General features: G+C 30.4%; 1 protein-coding gene across 1 annotated transcript in view; it reads left to right on the forward strand.

Moving 5' to 3' along the window:
- LOC142331681 (uncharacterized) overlaps positions 1-22,843 on the forward strand; it is a 46,241-nt gene that overhangs the window by 9,885 nt on the left and 13,513 nt on the right. Inside the window, exons 3-7 of the mRNA XM_075377711.1 lie at positions 1,111-1,257; positions 3,125-3,427; positions 14,976-15,735; positions 20,388-20,543; positions 21,112-21,326. Of these exons, the coding sequence (XP_075233826.1) occupies positions 1,111-1,257; positions 3,125-3,427; positions 14,976-15,735; positions 20,388-20,543; positions 21,112-21,326 (1,581 nt within the window). The remainder of the gene's footprint in view (positions 1-1,110; positions 1,258-3,124; positions 3,428-14,975; positions 15,736-20,387; positions 20,544-21,111; positions 21,327-22,843) is intronic.

Here is a 22,843-nt window from a genome sequence, read left to right on the forward strand (position 1 = left end):
GTTGGTCATAACTGATAATGGAAACTCGATGTCAAGAATAATCTTACTGTGTTAGCAAATATCATATCGCAGTTTCTAGGAACAAGTAACTTTGACCGATGAGCACTCCAAGTAGTGAATCAGAAGTGAGCACTGTCTGTGTTCTTCCCAACAATTGTGCTGACCACCATTTTAAAAATAAATTCTTTTGAAACATCATAACGCATACTTCATTTCACCCAACAGTAATGAGCCTTAATGCAAAACTTCACAGAAAAAAAAAAATTACACTTGGCTATGACTACATCACAAACATACAGACAAAATGTCAAAAGTATGACTTAAAACACAATTTCATATTGGTAGATCAATGCACTCACAAAAAACATATTTCATATTTCTTTTGTAAAAAATAAATAAAAAGCAGAAATTTTTAATAAGAAAACTTACCTAAGAAAACTGTTTTTGTTTAAAATGGACATCTATTGTGAACTTTTGTTTCTCTCACTTCTGTTTTTTTTATTATAAAAATAATAATATTATGTTCATGGAATTATGATTGATAGCATTTTGCTTTTAAATCTTAACTGTTATTGTAAAATAATATAAAGCAAACAGAAACATAAAAAAAGAAAGAGATTTTAAAAAAAGAAAGAGAAAGATAAAAAAAGAAGAAAAGGGTAAAAGAGATTTTATATACTTTAGTATTTAATTTTAGAAATGCCTGGTTAAAGTTATTTTTAATATGGTTGAGACAAGTTTGGGGAAATTTCATTTACTGTTTTTATTCATTAAATTAATGTGGTTCATTAAAGCAAAATTAAATTACTGGTAGAAATGATTTGATGGAAGGTGACTTAAATAATAAATAATCTTGGTTCTCAGGTGTAAATTCATAAATATTTAGTGTTGTACTTATGGTACATAAGATACTGCAATACTTATGTATCTCAGGAATCAGTAATTTTATTCAAATTATAAATAATTAAGATACAAAACAAAAGCATTCATCTTCAATTCAATTCTTAAGATGTAGTATTTTCTATCCATGATGTTAGTGGTGTGCACATCTATCTTTATATAATTTTTAATATGTTTATTCCCAGGTAAAGTGTTTTCATTGTGTTTTAGGTAACAAAGTATGAATTAGAAGCCCAAACTGAAAAAGAAAGAAAAGATTCAGCATGCAGTGATATCGGATTATTATCTATAAGTGGACGTACCAGTCGACTTTCATCAATTGGATCAGGTGGCTCTGCTGCATCTGGAATGTCTGGGGTAAGAAACCAGTTCTAATCATCTTTAAGATCTGACCCCTGTTTCTTAATCGGATAAGATAGATAACATAGAGTTCTAGACTGCAGCCAGATTTTCTGTAAGTTAATTAAAGGCTACAGAAATTTCACAATACCTGAAAAAGATTATATTTTTACACTGCTGCTTTTACTATTCATTTTTTATTCATTATATCACAGTATGGCTTAATATTATTCTCTAATCTGCATGATCTAATGATACATATATTTGCAATTAATATATTCACTGCTTATGAGAAATTAAAAAAATTTTGTCTGTGGCTGTTTATTTCTTTTTTAGATCTTTTTAATGTTAGTAATTGTTCTACTTTCAGCTAATTATGGCTTTTTGTTGAAAATAAAATTAATTACATTTTAAAATATTACATGACATTATCAGGTAGAGAAGTAAGTGTATAATCTATTCACAGACTAATTTTTTCCACAATTTTGATCAATTTATCTTAAAAAGTAACTCCATGACTCTCTGATGACTCAATGTAAATTCATTTTTTGATCAATAAAGTAAAGGCAGTACGTAGTCATCACAAGATTGTTGCATACAAGTACTCCTTACTCAGCCAGTAAATATTCTCTTAAAAAAAACTTGAGACCAAATAATTAACAGCATATAATTTAAATATATTTTATTATATGCTGAGAGATTGCTTGATCAAAATTTAAAAATAATTCCTACAAAAGTTGTTTAAAATTTTAAAACCTTTAATTTTGTCTTATAACGAAACCTGATCACATAAATCACAAAAAAAATTATTTTCATAAATGTGAAGGAATGGGTAGCAGATCTCTTTTTGAAGTTTTCTAAAATAATTCATACCACTGTTACTACAAATTTGATAAACTTTGTTTTTACTCTTTAAGTTTTTGTTTAAATGCAAACTTAGTGGTTGGTTAAAATAAAAAAATTAAAAAAAGTAAAAGAGAGATTGATTCCATGTAAATAGTAATATATAAAAATATATATGCCAATAACATGTCTTCTAAACTAGTTGGTCTCACAAGTTCAATTCCTGATACAGTTTAGATTTTTTTATTGATCATTTCTTCTATCTGGTTTTACTTGCTAAAAAAGTACAAAAACATGTATGAGAACTTTTTAATAAAAATTAAAATAAATGACCTCATTTGCCCCCAGTTTTTTATTTAACATTGAAACTAGCATGTATCATGTATCTTAACATGAGGGACTTGTATAATTTATAAAAATTGTATCTTTTAATTTTATATTAAACTTAATATCATTATTAAGAAGACTCTCAGATAACTGAACCACTTCAATACTGAATTTTTTAATTGTCTCCAAAGACAAAAGACTTTTTAAAAAAAGAATGGTTAAAATATCATAATATCCCATTTTTGTTTATAGTTGTAGAGGAAATGAGTATTCCTAGAATGATTAGAGAGATTTTAACTATATTATACCTTATATAAATGCAATCATAAAATCCCCAGTAACAATTCTACAATGTAAAAAGTTTAAAATGAGAAGTGAAATTTAAAACAGAGATAGAGTAAACACTTAAAAGCTCTAAATATGAGTAGTAACATAAAAAAGAGTTGAGGATTAATCTGTCTTATATAAATGTTATAGGTGGTATTTTTAACAGTGATGAGAGTGTATTAACTTCTCTACCAGTATTTTTTTCTTCTCAGCTTTTGTAAATTATATAGGATCTATTTATTAGCACAAAGAAATAAGTCATGTTTGTCCCTCAATCTTTTAGTGTGTATCTGTGCATGTTCTTATTAGTTTCATTGTTTGTATTTTAGCCTTACAAAGGTTATATACTTTAATTCACTTTCTTACTTTATTTTAAAATATTTTGCAGGTCAGTCATGTTTCTGGAGGATCTCATTTATCCACTGTATCTCAGTTATCAAAAGCATCACGTTGTTCATCACCGCACCGAACATTACTTGAGACATCATTTTGTGGTCCAAAACCTATTCCGACACTAAGCCTAGAAACAGAATATCCTCCACGTGAGAGTGTTGAAGCCGCATTGTTAGCCAGAAATACAGATCCTGCTGGAGCTGTACTGCCAGTAGAAGAGGTGGGAATCAATGTGAATGGTGTTCAAACAAGCAAACCGCTACAACAACAACAGCAACAAAAACATCATGAATCAAAAGTAATTATCATGGTCAATGAAATAAGAAAATTTGTTACTTATTCATTTATGGATATGTTTTGAAACATTTTTCTTCAAGTATTAATAAATTAATTTATACATATTTCTAGATTTATGCCACCTTCGATTGTTATATATTCAAATAGGTACTTGATGATACCCACCGGGTTGGTCTAGTGGTGAACGCGTCTTCCCAGATCAGCTGATTTGGAAGTCGAGAGTTCCAGCGTTCAAATCCTAGTAAAGCCAGTTATTTTTACACGGATTTGAATACTAGATCGTGGATACCGGTGTTCTTTGGTGGTTGGGTTTCAATTAACTACACATCGCAGCAATGGTCGAACTGAGAATGTACAAGACTACACTTCATTTACACTCATACATATCATCCTCATTCATCCTCTGAAGTATTATCTAAACGGTAGTAGTTACCGGAGGCTAAACAGGAAAAAAAGAAAGAAAAGAAAGAAAGGTACTTGATGATAGATTTTTTAATTTTATTATTTGCTTGAGTGAGAAAGGAAGTAAAGGCTTTCATGGGGTACTGATCTTTGTAAAATAGCTCTAATTTATATATTAATCATCTCATATTACAGAGAATTTTGTAAAGATAACTACAATTAAAATATAAAGTACGTATCTTAATTCACTGACCTTGGCAAATTGGATTCCCAGTTTTGAATTCTAGTCATTCTTGATATTTTTTTTGTACCTACATTTCCATTTAATGTAACCATGCACAAGCTTTAAGCTTAACTTTATCACCACTCTCTTTTTCTGTTTAGCCTCCGGAACCACTGTAAGGTATTATTCAGTGGTTCCAGAGGCTAAACAGAAAAAGAGAGTTCTAAAAGAGAGAGATGATTAAGTTAAGCTTGAGGCTTGGGCATGATTATATAACTTAATCATCAAACAAAAAATTATATCATAGCAGTATTAATTAAAAACTTTTATATGACAATATGATCTTATTTCCATTAATTAGTATTCATATAGCAATCCAAGTGTATGTATATCTTCATTTGTTAGGTAAAATTAAAATTCTAGGCTTAAAAGGTAACCACAATTAAATTTTACACAAAAATGCTTGTTATATAAACAAAAGTGTAAAATATGGATTAGCTTTTTAAAGCTTTGTATAATTTTTACTATTCTAATTCTTTGCTTTCAAATAAAAATAAAAAATAAAATGTTTAGCAGTGTCAGTGTGTAAAGTAAGAACTAAAAATTTTTAAATAATTTTCGGCTTATTTTTTTGTCATATTAAGTTCAAACTATTACATTACATTAACATTAAAAATGTTTGCTTTAGTCTACATCTAACAGACAAATAGTCTCAAAGGCATCAGCATTTTGAAGAGCTTTTATATACATATTAAATTATTATTGTATATACATGACTTACATCTACACACTTTACCACTTTACCAACAAATAATAACTACTGGCTTAAGGTACAGTTTGAACAATCATAATTATATCAAATAGCACAAAATATATTTATTTTTAAATCACTCAGCAAAATAATTGACTTATACTGCTGTATGAATCACATCATTATAGCTCAAAATAGATTAACTGACACTTATCAGTTATTTCTTATTTAAATATCATTACTATAAACAAGAAGTAGGGCTACCACCCAGGTACCTCTACTATAAGGCTTACTTAATATAGGACTAGATTACTAGTATGTTAGAAATATAAGGCTTCTTTAAAACTAATCTAGCCAATACAGTTGTATATATCTAAGTGCCAAAATAAGCTTAAGTACCATTCAATGCCATTCTAAAATGACGTCTTTTGTAGTTTTATTGAACTGATTTCAAATCCAACAGAACATCACTTCTACAAGGAAACCATCACTCTAAAGTGGTCTGCTTGATTTGTTTGAATTAGTATCTTGCCTAGATTTTTTTTAGGGTATATTTCTACCAATTAATTACTACTGTGTTCATTGTAGTTCCAGTAAAACTGCAGTTCTGATTAAATTGAGTTTTATACCACAAACAAGCATTGATAATACTTTTATAGTGAGTGCAACAACACTCATTGCTCTTCAACTCTTAGTGTCTTAGAGTCATTTTTGCTTTGTTATGGACTGGAGGAGAAATTAAAATTCGGTAGCACTTACAATGGCTCAGGTTAAACCAATATTATTTAACTCTTTAAGGGCTATCTAATTTACAGACAGAATAATAAAATGTTAAAATATTGTAGATTTCATCCCCAAATCTATGAATTACTTAGCAAGGCTTAACCTTGCCTAAGTACACCACATACTACAGACCCAACCACATCATTATCAATGAAAGCACCTACTATGAAGGCAGTTCCTTAGAACGTAAATGTTGGGGAAAGCTACAAAAATAAAATTACAAATAGCTTGTTTTTGCCAAAAGAAAATTGGACTTTATTTTTAACAGAATGAAAATCAGAATTATAAAACCATGTTCATAAGAACAAAAAAAAATGCATAAATACACTATTAAATATTATTGTTTTGTTAAGACAAATGCTTTGCACAAAATCTCCTTGTGCGATATTTATATTCAACAATCCTTAAGTAAAGTATAAGTAAACTTATTACATTAAATATTTCTTTTACATAAACACAGTGTATAATAACAATACAGAATATAATAATAATATCTTATTATTTAACAGAGGATTACCTTATTATTTAGTAGACGATTACTGTTTTTTGTTAATGAAAAACAATATCTTGTTACTCACTGGCACAGAATGTAATCTGGATTATCATAATAGAAAGTTTAACGGACGATTACTGTAGAATGAAAAACATTGACATCTTGATATAGTTTATCCTTGGCGTAATCTATAGTGGTGTATCAGAAAATAGATTGGTAACACTTTGTTACAAGAAATTGAATAATACGGAGCATCACAAATTTGTAACCAGTTTGGAAAGGTCCTGCTTCGATAAATTTGGCTGGTTTGTAGTAACTGAACCAACATTTATGATTTTGAACATTTATAACTTTGTACATTTATGCACAAAGGCGACCAATGTACAAAGGCAATGAATGCTCAAAGGCGACGAATGATGGTCAAACACTGTGGTCAGAGATGATGGTCAGAGACTGACAGAGAGAGACGATGACCTGAACAGCGAGAGAGAAAACACACAATGAGAGACTGCCGAAGAATGACTGACCTGACTCTAGTGATGAGCCGGCTTATATAGTGTAGGTGAAGCCGAGTGAACTGTAAAGATCCGAGTGATGTCGATAGAAGCTGAGTGCATCCGAAAGGAGCTGTGTGAACTGTGAAGAACCAGCGCCGAGTGCATCCGAAAGGAGCCAAGTGAATGTAACATGTTTATGTTTTGTTGTTCTTCTTTTTTTTATGTTATTTTTTTTAAACATTATACACATGAAATAATAGAGTTAAATCTTAATAAATAATCAATACAAAAGTCATAAATAAAAATCAACTGAGCACATATGTACATATGTACGTTGAATGGAAAGCATAAATTTCAGTGCATGAAAAAATTTCTTATTTATAATTAAAATATTCATTACATCGAAATACTGTTAAATTTTAGATGAAAATAAGACAAATAACAAACCAGTTGAATTAACTTATAACTGCTTTATACATTGGCGTAAACAGTAAATGAAACTTTTCTACTCCATTGTCTATAGAGCAGACTACAAGTAGATAAAATTATAGTTCATGTGGTATTCTATACTTATTATATCAAGAATAATCTCATTAAGTGAAACATTTATGATTATGTAGTGTCTGATATCAATTGCACCACCCTTTTTCCATCCAGCACTGATAACACTGATAAACATAATTTTTGTTTCCTACATGCGATAAATGATTTTAATCTGTTTTTTGATGCTGAAAACAAATACGAACTCAGAATCTTTCTATCACCCACCATTTTTGTAAAATTTTTTCATTTTAATTAAAGGATATTTTTCATTTTTCAACGTATAGTTAGAATTTTAAGCTCCTATATTGTATTTTTTTATTGTTTAACTTTGTTAACATAATTTGTAAGTTATAAATAAACAATACTAGACAAAGAATTATATAACATCATAGTCACATATTATGATATCATATCTTACTGAAGAGTAAGTGTCTTCATGGACAAGATTAATCATGTCTGTGCAGGTCAAAACATGTAACTGAAAACACAGCTGTGTTGTTTTTATTAAGCACTGGATTTAGGAATGAATTAATTTTGTTCAGTCTTATTGCTGTCATAAGTTTTTTAACAGTGCAGTGTCATAATGCCTTGAAATTGTGTAAATGATGTGGATGCCTCTTGTAATGTATGTGGTGAGTTTACAATAAAATCAAATGGAAAAAACACTACACCTTTAATTAAAAAAGCATATCACTTGTACTTTCAGTGTAAAATTGATGATCAGGATAAGACATCTGCTCCTCTTACAGTATGCACTAATTGTTCCGAATATTTAAGAGGATGGCTGAAAGGTACATGGAAGGCTTTGCCATTTGGTGTACCTATGGTCTGGCGTGAACCAAAGGATCATGTAACCAATTGTTACTTTTGTTTTATAAGTGTGTCTGAAATTTCTTAAAAATCTAAACATACTGTAAAATATCCTTCATTGCAATCTGCAATCAGGCCTATACCTCACAGTGAAATTATTCTAGTTCCTGAGCCACCTGTGAATGTATGTTTCAAAAGCAGCGATGAAGAATCAGGCAGTACTGAAGAAGACAACAATGATCTTGATTTTGAATTATCTTCCAATAAGCCACAAATTATATCACAAGGTGAATTGAATGACTTGGTTAGGGATATAAATTTATCAAAAATCAAGCTGAATTATTAGGATCAAGACTGCAAGGTTGGAATTTACTTCAAAAAAATACAAACGTTTTGGGCTTTCAAAGCCAACAAAAAGAACTTTCTCAGTATTTTATTGATGAAAATAATTTGGTTTATTCCACAAATATTGATGAGATTATATTGCACTTAGGACAAGTTCATAAACCTGAGGGCTGGTGTCTTTTCATAGATTTGTCCAAGTATAGTTTAAAAGTGGTTCTACAACGCAGCAGTAACAAATATCCTTCGGTACCAATTGCATATGGTATTAATTTGAAAGAGACATACGATGTGATTAAAGATGTTCTTGAAAAAATAAATTATAAAAAACATAGCTGGAACATATGTGTTGATTTGAAAGTTATAGCTATTTTGTTAGGCATGCAGTTAGGCTATACTAAGTATATGTGTTTTCTTTGTGAATGGGTCAGCCGAGCTTGGGATAAACATTATTTTACCAAAGAGTGGAAGAAACGAGACAACTTAACTCCAAATGGGAAAAATATTATTCATGAGCCCTTAGTTGAACCCAAAAAAATATTTTTACCCCCTCACCATATCAAGCTAGGACTAATGAAAAATTTTGTAACTCAGGCAGAAATTTCCGAATGTAAGTGAAGGAAAAATTAAAGAAGGAATATTTGTTGGTGCTCAAATAAGAGAGTTGGTCAAAGATGATGTATTTAATTCAATGTTAAACAATGTAGAAAGTGCAGATTGGGCTTCATTTAAAAACGTTTGCAAAAATTTTCTTGGTAAACAAATATCCAACAATTACCATAATATTTTTAATCAACTTCTTATTTCATACAGAGCTATGGAATGTAATTCTTTGAAAATACATTTCCTCCATTCACATTTGGATATTTTCCCAGACAACCTTGGAGATGTAAGTGACGAACTTGGTTGTTTCCACCAAGACATTTCGGTGATGGAAAGCCACTATAAAGGGAAATGGAATCCTAACATGCTAGCCGATTGATTACTGTTGGATATTAATTCGGGATGTGCCTGAGGCTATTTATAAAAGAAAAGCTTCAGCAAAATCATTCTAACACAGGTATGGCCACACAAAATTATAAATTTTACAGATTTTTAACTACATTTTCCCTTAATTTTTTTTTTGGCATAATTTATTTAAAACTATGGGTGATAGAAATATTGTATTTACAGATCTGTAATGTACGCAAAAAAGCAATTCAAGAAATAGTATCACACTTTGAGAAACATAATTTTTTTTTTTGTCTATCAGTGTAATCTAATAACTGCTGGAACTTAACATTTATGCTCAGATCATTGTTGTTCAATCCTCCAGGATTGAAGGATCCTTCAGGAGAATTGAGCATTTGTTTATTTCTTCTTCTGCACTTAGTAGAGTTAAAGTAATGTGGATAAACTACATCTTTGTTTCTTCCCTTTCTGTAATTGTGCTCATCCTTCCTAGTATTCTACTTTTCCCAACCATCAGATAGTTAAAAATATGATAAATCATTTTTTATACTTATTTCAACTTTGTCTTTCTTGAACTACTGAATTACAAATAGAAGAATATCTGTAACAATATCCATATTTCTATTTCCAAATCTGAGTAGTGGACTAACGTGTGCTAATTATCATTTCATTAGAAAAACTTTGTAATTTAATACAGACATCTTTTGTTTTTGTAGAAAAATATTTTCAAATTAATTATATAAAATTCAGTAATTTGATACTGATGTAACTAATAAAGAAGGTAATCTATTAGGTTCTACAAAATCATTTGGTTTTAACCACCTAATAATTGAGTGTATTTCAACTATTGTGCTATTTATAAGGAAAAAACTATTACTTTTATTTACTAAATTTTGTCCATTACAGTCAACAATGAGATTAATTAAAAAACGTAATTTTCTGTAATAACAATCTGAATCAAACATTATAACAAAACTTACTTTAAAACATTTTCATTTGTCTTTGCGATCATCTTAAGCAAATTATAATCAGTTTCAGTATCACTGATAGTCAGCATTACATTTTAAAATATTATTTTTATTTAGTTTTTAAATAAATAGAATTAAAATTAAGTTTATTTTCATTACCATTAAAACTATTATGTAATTTTGTTACATCCATTGCCACTAAAAAGATAGCATTCTTCCCAACTGAAAGTAAAAATGCCTTACTTGTCAAAAGAGATTGTATTTCCATCTGTAATATTATACTGCATTATTATTTGGCTTAACACAGTCGTTATTTTCATATCATATGTCTGATTCAGCTGGTATTCCTTAATGCGGATCATATCACCCTGATGATGCCACACGCCTACATCTTATTAAAAGTGAAAGACAATATCACCTCTTCCTCCTGAAGCCTTATGGAAATATGGTTAAAGTCAATGATTACTGTAAGAGTGGTGGTAATGATTCCAGTGAGAGCTCTGAAGCCTTTAAATAACCAATTATATAACTTTTTTTCTTATATATTCTTTTTATACTTTTTTTTTAGTAAATACAGAAAAACTTACAGATAGGTTTTTTAACTTCATCTGATTTTCAATAGATAAAAAATAAAATAAAGTAATGCTTCAGTTTAAATTAAGTTTATCAGTTGAAACAATTTCCCCCCTATTTATTTTCAAAATATTAAACAGATCTTATTGAAGCTATAAATTTAGAAAATACACAAAATAAATAAATAAAAATATTTTAAATCTGATAAAACTTAAAACTATCCAACAAAAAGGTGGGAAAGTTACTTCTTTACTTAAATAAAATTTAGCCATCAATTATTTTCTCTGCCATTAGATATCTGTTTTGACACAGTTTTAAGCAAGATGGGGAAAATATATATACACGTACAAAGGATTTATTTAATCATATCTTTATAATGATGCAATCTGTCATACTGATATATCTCCTCACCAAAATTTCATCACATAAAAATATCAAAACTGGGAAATTGTAAATGAAGTCTATGAACTGTTTTATTCACTTAATATTTTTTTTCATTAAATAGATTTTTTGTGTTTATACCAAAAAATGTAATTATTTTAAAATTTGTTAATAGTTACAAAAACTAGGTAATGAGTTATTTAATTTAAAATAAAAATACTATTTGTCAAATGTTAATGTATGTATTATGAGTAATTATAAAGTATATCTCTATTACCACCATGATAAGAACTATTATCTCTATAGTTTCATAATAAAAAAATCCAGGTAAAAAATAATAATAATAATAATTGGGTAGAAGACTAAACAAATAATAAATTTATACCCACACACGTAGACTGTCAGGAATTCAAAAGCTGTGTTGAAAATAGAAGATAATGGAAGCAGATATAGTGTTGGGGCCTGACTTGATGCAGGTAATCCAAAAGATGGCAACAGCACTAATTCTGTGCTGCTTATGTAAAATGATTAAAGAAATCATAAAATATAAAAAATTATACAGTTTTCTAATCTGAACATCAGTATTTTATTTCTTCTGGCGAATGACATTGTTTATTAATACTCATATATAGATATTAAAATAACTAGATCAAGGCTTGTAGTTGCTTTTAAAGAAAATCATGTGTGTAAGGGTTTTTAGATTTGTTGAGAGCAGTAGAAAATAACCAAAATGTAACCACCATTTTCTATTATCAGAAAAATTACAGTATAGCGAATCAGACAATCAGTATACAAATTTTCAGCTAAAATTAGCAAGCTTTATACTATAAAATTTATCAATGTTCATCATCAATTATAAAGTACTATAAAGATAATGCATTGCCATCATTAAAATCTGACAATTGTCATGACCAAGTAATTAATTAGTCTAATCATTAAAGCAACAGTGTAAATTTAAGTAGTTCATTATGTTCAGAAATACATATTCATTAATAAATATGTATTAATGTTTTTATTTGTAAATATAACATACCTCTATAGCAAATTGGTAGTGTCTCTGCCTTTCATTTAGAAGTTTCTGGATTCAAGACCCTGCATTTTTTATACGCTACAAAATTCATTTATCATAAAGTAATTGTAATTGGGGGAAAGCCTGTTGTTGCCGTGGAATAAATAAATAAAATAATACCTTTTTCAATATTCAAGTTTATTACTGCTATTTATTTTAACAGTTCTAATTTATAATCTATATTTGTTATTGGCAAGAAAATATCTATTGTGCCAATAGATATTGGCACAATAGAGTGGTAGAGTGGTGCAGTTTTGGCCTTTCATCAGGGGATCCTAGGGTTGAAGCCCACATAAATAAGGCATTTTTCATACACTACAAAATTCCATTTTCATATTCCCTTGTATAAGCTTCAAAAGCTTATTCTGTTGTGAATTAACTCATTACTCAAAAATCTAAAAATCTTTGTTTGAAGGACTTACTACTAGTTTTACCAATATGTAAAGAGTTATAAAAAATAATGGTGTGATGTAGGGTATGAATTAAATAAAAGCAAATATACTTATAGTGTTTTATTTGTCCAATTCTTCTTCTCAAATAGTTTTGTTACTACACACAATTTGAATAACATTTTTATTACATGCCAAAAATATTCTGTAGAATACTTCACGTTTTTACTTCCTTGTATGAAGAAAGAAAGTGGTTGTATGAAGTCCTTGTATGAATTGCGAAAAATTTCGGTTTTCAGATTTCAACAGAAATATCCATTTTGACCATCCCTGAATCCATTTTGACTAGTTTCAGAGTGACGTCTGTATGTACAGAGTGATTCAAAGAAACGGGAAATTTTTTTAATTAAAAATTAAATAACGTTAATGAAACATTTTTTTTAGAAAATGAATTTTATTTCATGTAATTACACAAATGTTGCCATTTTAGGATACATACATTTTAGTTTATTTTTTTAAGATGACATCTTGCAAGTGACGTCTTCTACGTAAACACTCACGAAGTCTCTTCGTTAAATTGTTCATGGTTTGACGTAACATCTCAACTGTAATTTCCGCAATTGCTTCTCGGATCTTTGCCTTCAGTTCTTCCGTTGTAGCAGGTCTACTGTGGAACATTTTGCTTTTAAAGTGACCCCACAAAACGTAATCGCAAGCTGAGAGATCAGGCGATCTGGGAGGCCATCTAATGTCACCATTTCGTGAAATGACACGTTGTCCAAATAATCGGCGTACAGCCGCCATCGATATTCGCGCAGTATGTGACGTTGCTCCGTCTTGTTGAAACCAGGCTATGTTAAGAATTGGTGGAAATCTCTTTTGTTGTTCCACAACAAAGGTTTCATGCACGGCTACGTAACGAGCCGACGTCACTGTAATCGCAAGACCGTTGTCATCCTCAAAAAAATAAGGGCCTATAACACCGTAAGATGACATAGTACACCACACGGTCACTTTCTGGCTGTGCAACGGACGCTGGTGTAGCTGCGTAGGATTTTCTTGTGCCCAGTATCTGAAATTTTGCTTGTTAACAAATCCACTGAGGTGGAAATGCGCTTCGTCCGACATCCACAGTTCGTGAACAAACTCTTCGTTATCATTTATCTTCTGAAGCATTACATTACAGAATTGTGCTCGCACAACTGCATCTTTCGGTTTCAGTTCCTGGACGATCTGCAATTTGTATGGATGGAATTGCAAGTCCTTCAGTAACATTCTTCGAACACTTCAACTATGCAATTGTAAAGATGCTGAGAGACGACGGATTGACCGTTGTGGACTTCGTGTGGCAGCATCTTGTAAAGCTTGAACATGCTGTGGTGTATGGACTTTTCGCTCACGGCCTGGAGGTTATTTTTCATTGCCGAACCAGTTTCCTCAAAATTAGATATCCATGTTTTAATTGCATGTGCTGATGGAATCACAGTCGTGCCGTCCAGATTAAAATGACGGCGAAATTCTCTACGCGCTCCCTCCACACTGTCATTGTTTTTTGTAAAACGCTTTGATAGCAAATGCACCACTTCAAGGATCCATGGCAACTAAGTGGCAGGTTAGGTTAGAGAGGGTAGCTCCACTTATCAAGTGGTACCAATCGCCCACGGCTACCAACACAACTTTCAAAATTTCCCGTTTCTTTGAATCACCTGTATATAAATATGTATGTATATATGTACATATGTATTCTGCATAACTCAAAAACAATAAGCTGTAGGATGTTGAAATTTTGGATTTATGACTGTTGTAACATCTAGTCGTGCATGTCCCCTTTTGATTGTAATCGACTGAACCAAAAGTGTCCAAAAGGCGCAAATCCCCAAAAATCTGGATTTTGGACTTTTTCTTAATTTCAGTAATAAGCCTTCATTGAGAGCTTTTCAAAGATATATCATAACTGGTACTTATTTTCATTGGTTCCAGAGTTATGGCCAAATAAAATTTTAATTAATGAAATATCTGGATATTTGGGAAGGCACATAGATTCGAATCAGACTTCATCTATTTCTCTTTTTTTTAATTTAAATATTTTGATTTATTAATAATTATTAACCTTTGATTGTAAAAAAAATGTATGATAAATAATAAATCAATAATAACAATAAAGAGAAAGAAATAATAATGGAAAAATATCAGGAGTTGTTAATGAAATAAAATTTTACATACTTTTCATTTTAAAAAAAATGTGTATATATAATTTAATAGGCATACAAGGAAGTCATGTGTTGTCCACATCAGAATTTTTTCAATTATTAATCCACTTTTTCAATCTCTCATTAAAAATGTAAAATGTTAATTATACATTTCCGTTCTGTAGGTAGTCCAACAACAATCAGAAAAACAGGAGCATAAATCACAAAAACATCATCAAAAGAGAGTTGATATGTCAGGAAGTTCTCAAGAAAAGGCTCCAGTTGTAAAGCCAAAACCAAAAAGAAGACCGAAACCGGTACTGGAAAATGAACTTCAAAGGATAATACCTCTTCATTCTGAAGACAGTTTAGAAGATGATGCAACAGATCCTGGCGAAGAGGTAAAAGATGCGAGCCCACTATCTGCAGCGGCTCCTCATTACATGCCAGAAAATGGTATATATATACCTTTAAAAGGACCTGATCCTGTAAAACCAAGAAAACAGACTGAAGAAGATGTAGCTAGAAAAATAGAAATACAACGTAAGAAAAAAGAAATAGAACGTTTAAAAAAAATTGAAATAGAGCGATTTAAAAGAGCGGAACAGGATAAGTGTAGAAAAAAAGAATCCGAACATTCTAGGAATAAAACTGATCATGCCGATAAATCTAGAAATGTTCATTCTGAATATTCAAATACAAAATTGAATCGGTCGAGAGCTGATGATAATGATTTAGTTAAAATTATACCTTTACATGGAGATACTCCTCCTAGAAGATTAAGTCTGGGCAATAATGAGGACTCATCCTACATGACACAATTCACACCTTGGAATGATAATAATACTTCTGTCAAACGAACTGCAAGAGATCAAGACTCTATTACAGCATCGGCTACAGGTGCAGTTAAACCTTCTGTGTTAGATTTGGCAATCAATAAACCTGGTAAGTTTGATTCATATAATATTATAAATTGTTAAGGCTTGAGAATGAATGTATTAAACTATACTTGCAATCATTACTAAAAAAACAAAATCACTATTTATTTTTATTTTACTGTATTTGCTAATGTAGAGTTGATTTTTCTATTAGTGTTATTCTACTTAATTATTTTTCAAGATAAACTTTTTAATAAATTATTATTGAACTAACTTTAACTGAAGTATTTTCTCAGTTGAAAGTTTTTTTTAATTATGTAAAAGTTAACTTCAGGACTTAAAGTGCTAGAGTAAGTGACTACAACTATTGTTTCAGTAGAAGTTAATACTGACTTATTTTACAAATTTATTTAGAACTCTGTCAGAAAGATATTAGATTATAATGATGTCAATTATAACTATGCAGTCATTATATCAGTACACAGTATATCAATAAATGTATGTTTTTATCCGCATAAATACCCACATATTTTCATACTCTCACTGCTTCTGGAACATTACAAAATTTACCTAGTAACTGCATTTTCTGATAAAGAAATTTTTTAATTTTTAAGGTTTTGAATTCAAATTCATAAGGTCAGGCTAGAATTTTTTCACATAATATAAAAATTAATTTATAATATCATCAATTGCCCACCAGGCTGGTCTAGTGATTAACTCATCATTGCAAATCAATACCTCATTTTTTGAAATGGAAGGTTCTGAGGTTAAAATCCTAGTAAACGTTAGTTATTTTTTATGGATTTGAATTCTATACAATGGATACTGATGTACTTTGGTGGTTGGGGTCCAATTAACCACACATCTCAGAAATGATTGGCCTGAGTCTACACCTCATTTACATGTCATACATATCATCCTATCTCATTGGGCCATGGAGGGGTTACTTACTGTTCACTAGTTGAATAGATTGCAATGTACACATTATTAGGAAAATAAAAATTATCATCAATTGGCAGCTGCAACAGGCTGTCAGCCAAAATAAATAGAATATAAAGGAATTAGTTGGTGTTGGACTTTTTCTCCTCCAATGAAAATTCACTGCATAAATTCATTGTTCAGAGGGAACAGAAAGTAGATATTTTATTATGTTAAATAAGAAAAAATAAATAAATAAAAAAAGGATTAATTAAATTTAAAATTAATTACTGGATATTGTGACGAGAAGTAATTTAATATTAATAACAAAGAGCCCATCTCCGTAATGGAGTGATAGCACCTCTGCCAGTCTGTTCTGACGGAACAGACTGTAGATATTTGTGTAAAAACTAATAAATAAATAAAAAAAGAAATAGAAAGAAAAAAGATCATATTTTTATCAATTTCTTATAACCACTTGCCACTAGGTATGTGTCTTTAAAAAAAGTTTAAAACTTTAAAATTATTATTCATTTTCTGTCATTGAAGTCATATAGTTTTTGACATGCCCTACCTTCATTATAAAAAAATGATTCATTCTTTTAATAGAAGTGCTCGCATTATTTTTACATTACATTTAATTTACACTATTGTCAGTATTGTCATTATATAGTATAAATTTTTTGTCAATTTTTAAATCTACTTTTATTTATTTATTTTTAAATATAGATTCTTAACATTTATTTTGCATTAAAATGTTAATATTAAATTGGTAACTAATAAATAAAATAAAAAATTAATCTAACATACTTTTTTGTAAATTATTTTTTCTTTAATACTGATTTATTATGAAAACTTGTTTATTAAACAAAAAGATGCAAGAGTTCTTGTTTAGAGAACTTAACTTCTTTATAAATACATTATTAAAAACAAAATCAGTGTATTACCTTTTTTGTAAAAAGTACTAAATGATAGCTTTCAACTTACTGAAATCACTGAGCACAGGCGGCTTTGTCAACCGCCGAGGGCTGGATGGACATGCAAAATTTAAAGATTTCTGAGCCCAAGACGAAGTTTATGCTTCTGAAGGGTGCAGACAAACTACATTATCAACCAGTCGAAACCCCCACATTAAATATAAAGGCTGTGTAATCAGCCGAGTAAGGGTTCATAATTACCTAGGTTTTTGTTTGATGATAAGTTGCTTTTTAGCAACCACATTAAGCAAGTTGCGGCGGACGCTGTCTCTGTGATGCACAAACTTAGAAGGATTGCTCGGAAAGACTACGGGCTGTCGGGTCGCCAAATGTACTTGGTGTACCGAGGTGTCTTCGAGAGTATGATCGCATACGCGGCGCCAGTCTGGGCGCATAGGTTGGATAGAAATAGAGCACTGCTTCAAAATTTAAGGAGTGCCCAGCGCAGAGCCTTAATAGTATGCACTGGTGTTTTTAAAACAACCTCCTACGAGGCTACCACCGTATTGGGAAAGGCTCTCCCAATCGATTTAGTGGTGAAAGTTCGAGCAGCCATGTGGAAGTTGAGAAGAGGTCGGGAAACCGAGGTATTTGGGATGCGGTTTCAAGCCGGGCTAGAACCGGAGCGGAACAACTATCACAATGCACCGGGTCCAAATTTCGTTCAGTTGCCCATTTCCCGCCTGCGGAAGAGGCTATGGAGCCTCGCGATGGATGCATGGCAGCATGAATGGCACACCACGAATAAGGGAAGATCCCTGTATAGATTTATACAGGATCTGGGGGGATGGTATGCCTCGAATTCATTTTTAAGGGCGTCGGGTGCCCAAGTGCTCACCAACCATGTGAATTTGATGCAATATCTGTTTAGGTTTCGCCTAGCGGCTGATGAGTTGTGTGTCTGCGGGGAGGTCCAGTCGAACGAACATCTTATGTTCGACTGCCTTGCTCTTGGGGGGGCCAGAGACCGGGCCACCCTGGAACTTAGAGGTCAGGGGGAAAACTGGCCGCTCATAAACGGCGAATCGATGTGGCGAGAGCCGCATTGTCGGACCGTGTGGGGGTTCCTCGATGAGGTTGCGATGTTCAACCTTCATCGTTAGATTTTAAATTTAAATGGGATTTATTGATTTCTTTAGCGGAGCTGTGGGAAGTCCTTATCCGAAATAATGGCTGACCACCAGCCAGTAAAAGCTCCAAGCGCTTTAAATGGTGGACAGACACTAGCTGGCTGACAGCGACCGAGGCGTGGCGGCTTAAATTGCCGTCTTTTTAACTTGTAACATTTTTAGTTTTAATTTGTAACAAGGGGTGCGCCTCCCCGATCTAGTTTTAATTTGACAAGTGAGCGGTAGGGACACGTAAGCGGGTGCTATACGGCACCCAGCTTAACCGCTCACGCAAGATAGGAGCTCACTTGGAGCATTAGGAATAACGAGGTCGCAAATCTGTTTTGAGGCACAGTAGCCGTTTTTTGGCACGGAACATTTGGTCTATGCTCTAGGGCGACCAAATGGGGTGGTGGCGGGAGAGATGCCAGCTAACCAATTTCAACTTACTGAGCGCTTATAGTTATAAGAAATGATACTGATCAACCTTTTTAATAAGATTAGTTTAGCAAAGAAATGAATAACTATGCTGTTGTGAACAATGTAAAAGTAATTAATTATAAATTTGAATTAATTTAATCATTGAATATTTAGTTATTTAGGAGACTGGTTAATTTTTTCAATCGTTTGTGTTGTATTCAATCAAGTTTCATTTCAAAAGTGTTTTTGTATTCATTCGTTATTTTAATTACATTTGTAAATTAATTATGTTTTTGTAATGCCTTCATAAGAATTGAATTTAAGATCTTTTGGTAGCAGAATTATGTAGGCGAGCCTTATTCTGAAGATTTTTTTCAACTGAAAAACCGAACTGCCACTTCATAATGTTCAGTACTTTTTATTTAATATCTTTTGTTACATTTAACTTTAACAAATATTCTATGCTTACATTACAAGAAAAATATAAAATATAGAATATATACAACCAGTAATGAAAAAAAAAAATATATATATATATATATATATATATATATATATATACTTTCAATGAATCCCTATTCAAATGGCAGTAATATTTTTTCCATAGTAGTCAAATTTAACACATTAAACAAAGATTCAGAAAATGCAACTGTGTTTTGTAATTAAAAAAAAAATAATAATAATAAATTAATTACTAACAGTTGTTATTTAAAGGAACAATTGTGTTTTTAATTTTTTTTATATTGATGGACAGTGTAATATTGTTTCTGAAAAATAATTTTTTTAATTTTATTTTAAACTGGTACAATGATTTTTTTAAATAGACCAATAGTTTATTAAAACTACCAATACTATAAAGTCCTTTCTCTTATGCCAAAATTCTTTCTGGTGACAAAAGCAGTTCTAATGTCCAATTTGACAAAAATGGATAGTTATTTTTACACATATTTTGTAATTAGGCATTTATTACGGATTTTTTTTTAACTTCATTTAAAGTAAACAAAAAACATCCATTTTACTATTTTTTTTTTTTTTGTAAATTTTTAATACTACTATACAGGATAAGTTTCTGTTTGTAATTGTCTGTTTGGATTAGTTGGTATTTTTGTTTTCTTAAGCTTTTGAGAATTAGATGATTTATAAATTATTTCTTGTGTCTAAACATTTTTATATTAATAAATAACAATTTCTAGCAGTCTGATTATTATAAGTTAGAAAGACAGCTGTCAAGATTATTGTTTGTCCTAACATCTTGATTATTTCAATTTCAGCAGCTGGTATTTTAATTTTTACAGCTGGGACACTAGATTTGGGAAGGCCCTGCAGAACAGGAGGAGGATCAGTCGGGAGGGAAGAATCCAGAACACCATCACCGGCTGCATCTCTCGGGAGAGGTTCATTGTTCAGGCGCAGTTCTGAGTCTTCCAGCAGTACCAAGAGCAGGGCATCCTGTCAGTAATTTAAAAACAACACAATATGAATAGTATTTATCAATAATATAACGATATATTATTTCTTGATTCAAATGTAGGAGAAATAATATCTTGATCATATCCTTACAACAAATCTAGTGGATTGGTTCCAAATGCAATAGATTTATACTTTATTGGTAAAAAAAAAGAAAAATTTTAGTTCTTAGATTCCTGGTGCTTATATGCTCATTTTTAGCCAGGTTTAACAGTAATTTAATTAGAAGCACGTATATTATTGGAAGCATTTAAATGGTATCTTAAGAATTTCATTTTAACAAAATTATTTGATAGAAGTATAAAAACTGATATCAACAAATATTCACTTATAAATTAAAATCTTTAAAAATTTGGAAAGGAATGTTAAAGTTATACATTTTTGTTTTATTAAAATAAAAAATGGGTATTTTGTAATATGCTTACTTCTATTTAATTAATTAAATTTTAAATTAGTTTTTCCCCTCTGAGGATATTCTACTGGATGAATGGCTTCTGCAGGATATTTTTTAGCCAAGGACAGCAAAAATTCTAATATATGTTTTTTTTGTAGATTCAGCAGATTCAAAAGGTAAGAAGGATTCAAGAAATAAATCTGTGTTTTCATCATTATTCAAAAAGGGTGGTAGTGGTAAGGAAAAGGATCACAGTAAAGATGATATTGCCTGTACCACTACTGTAAGGAGAAGAAGAAGCAGCAGGGAATATGAGAAACAACATAGTGGCCTTGATCCTAAAATAACTAATGTGGAATTCACTTTCAAACAGGTAACTGATTACCATCGCGTATCTCATATTTCTTATAGTGCTATATTAATTTTACTCCAGTGTACTCATACAAACATCATTTGAAAAATCCTATTATCAGGCTTCATTATTTTTTAAAAAACTAATCCTAGATTTAAAGCTAGAAAAATATATCCCTTAATTAAATCTTTGGACACTTGAAAATGAAATAAAGCTATTTTAAAGAATTTTAGATTTTATTAACCTCTTTTCTTTGTAAATCATTCCTTATTTGAAGATAGTGAACAATTTTTAAAATTTCTTATTTTAGTATTATATTGTCACAGACAGTGCTTTTGGGTTCACTTACAGTCTGTGTAAGCCTAATAGTAGTTTAGCAGATAGTCTTGTCCCATCTCAACTCATTACACAATACTTAGATGGTTCCATTAACTGAATTCAATCACCAATCAATGAACATTGGTACACTGGAATTCAAATCTATTTCACAATAGCTTAAATTTTACTTTACTAATATGTTATAGAGATGGTTTTTAAGATAAAAAAGTTCATGTAGTGAAGGTGGTTTTACAAATACAAAAAATGACTTATTACAGTAATTATATTCTACCCTGTTGGTTGTAAATTATAAATTCACAATCAAATTCACTCAACATGTAATTGTGACTCTGTTATCCTTGACCATATTTTGCGCATAAAAATAAAATACAAGATTTACAATAAAAACAAAATTTTGTAAATAAACTTATATAAAAACTGTGCATCTATAAAAATAAAATGAATAATTTAAATGAAATTGCACAAAAATTTCTCATCTGCCACCAAAGTAAAAATATAATTCATGTATTTTCTATTAGATTAAACAATTATTATTTTAGTACAGGTATCACCAGATGAATAAAGTCCACAAACAAATCTAGTCATTTGTCTCGATTAATAAGTTGGTTTATTAATTTGTTATGAAAAACAGCAGTAATCAAAAGTTGGTTGTATTTTATTTCCTGATCACTCGAAAGTGGAAAAAAATTCTAAAATTATGTCACTTTAACAACTTAATAACTAACACTTCACTTTTATTGCCCACTCCAAATTTGGGCATTTTTCAACAATTTTCTAATTGTAGACCGTTCTCCTAGTAATAGCTAGAATGGTTCTTTTTAAAAATTAAAAAATTGCTTTGTTTATTTTGATAACTAAGAAAAAAAGTATTTAGTAATTAAAAACAATTATTATTACATTGCTGGGGAATACCTGTAAATAAAAATGTGACTTAATGTCCTGCACCACAACAGGCAACATACATTAACTTCTGTGAGAAAACTTCTGTGAAAGTAGTATTGTCATATAAGCATTGGTTTTTCTCAATGAAATGTATATTAACATGGTTACTGTACTTTTTCCTTTCTTAAGTTACTTTTTCTTTTTCTTTAATTACTTTAAAACAATTTTTAAGTACAATTTTATTCCTACTCCAATATAGGTTACTTTTTCTTACTTTTTTGATGATTAAAATTGATCTAAAAAATTATAATAATTTG

Source organism: Lycorma delicatula, chromosome 10 (assembly GCF_047948215.1).
Source record: "Lycorma delicatula isolate Av1 chromosome 10, ASM4794821v1, whole genome shotgun sequence".
Classification (NCBI taxonomy): domain Eukaryota; kingdom Metazoa; phylum Arthropoda; class Insecta; order Hemiptera; family Fulgoridae; genus Lycorma; species Lycorma delicatula.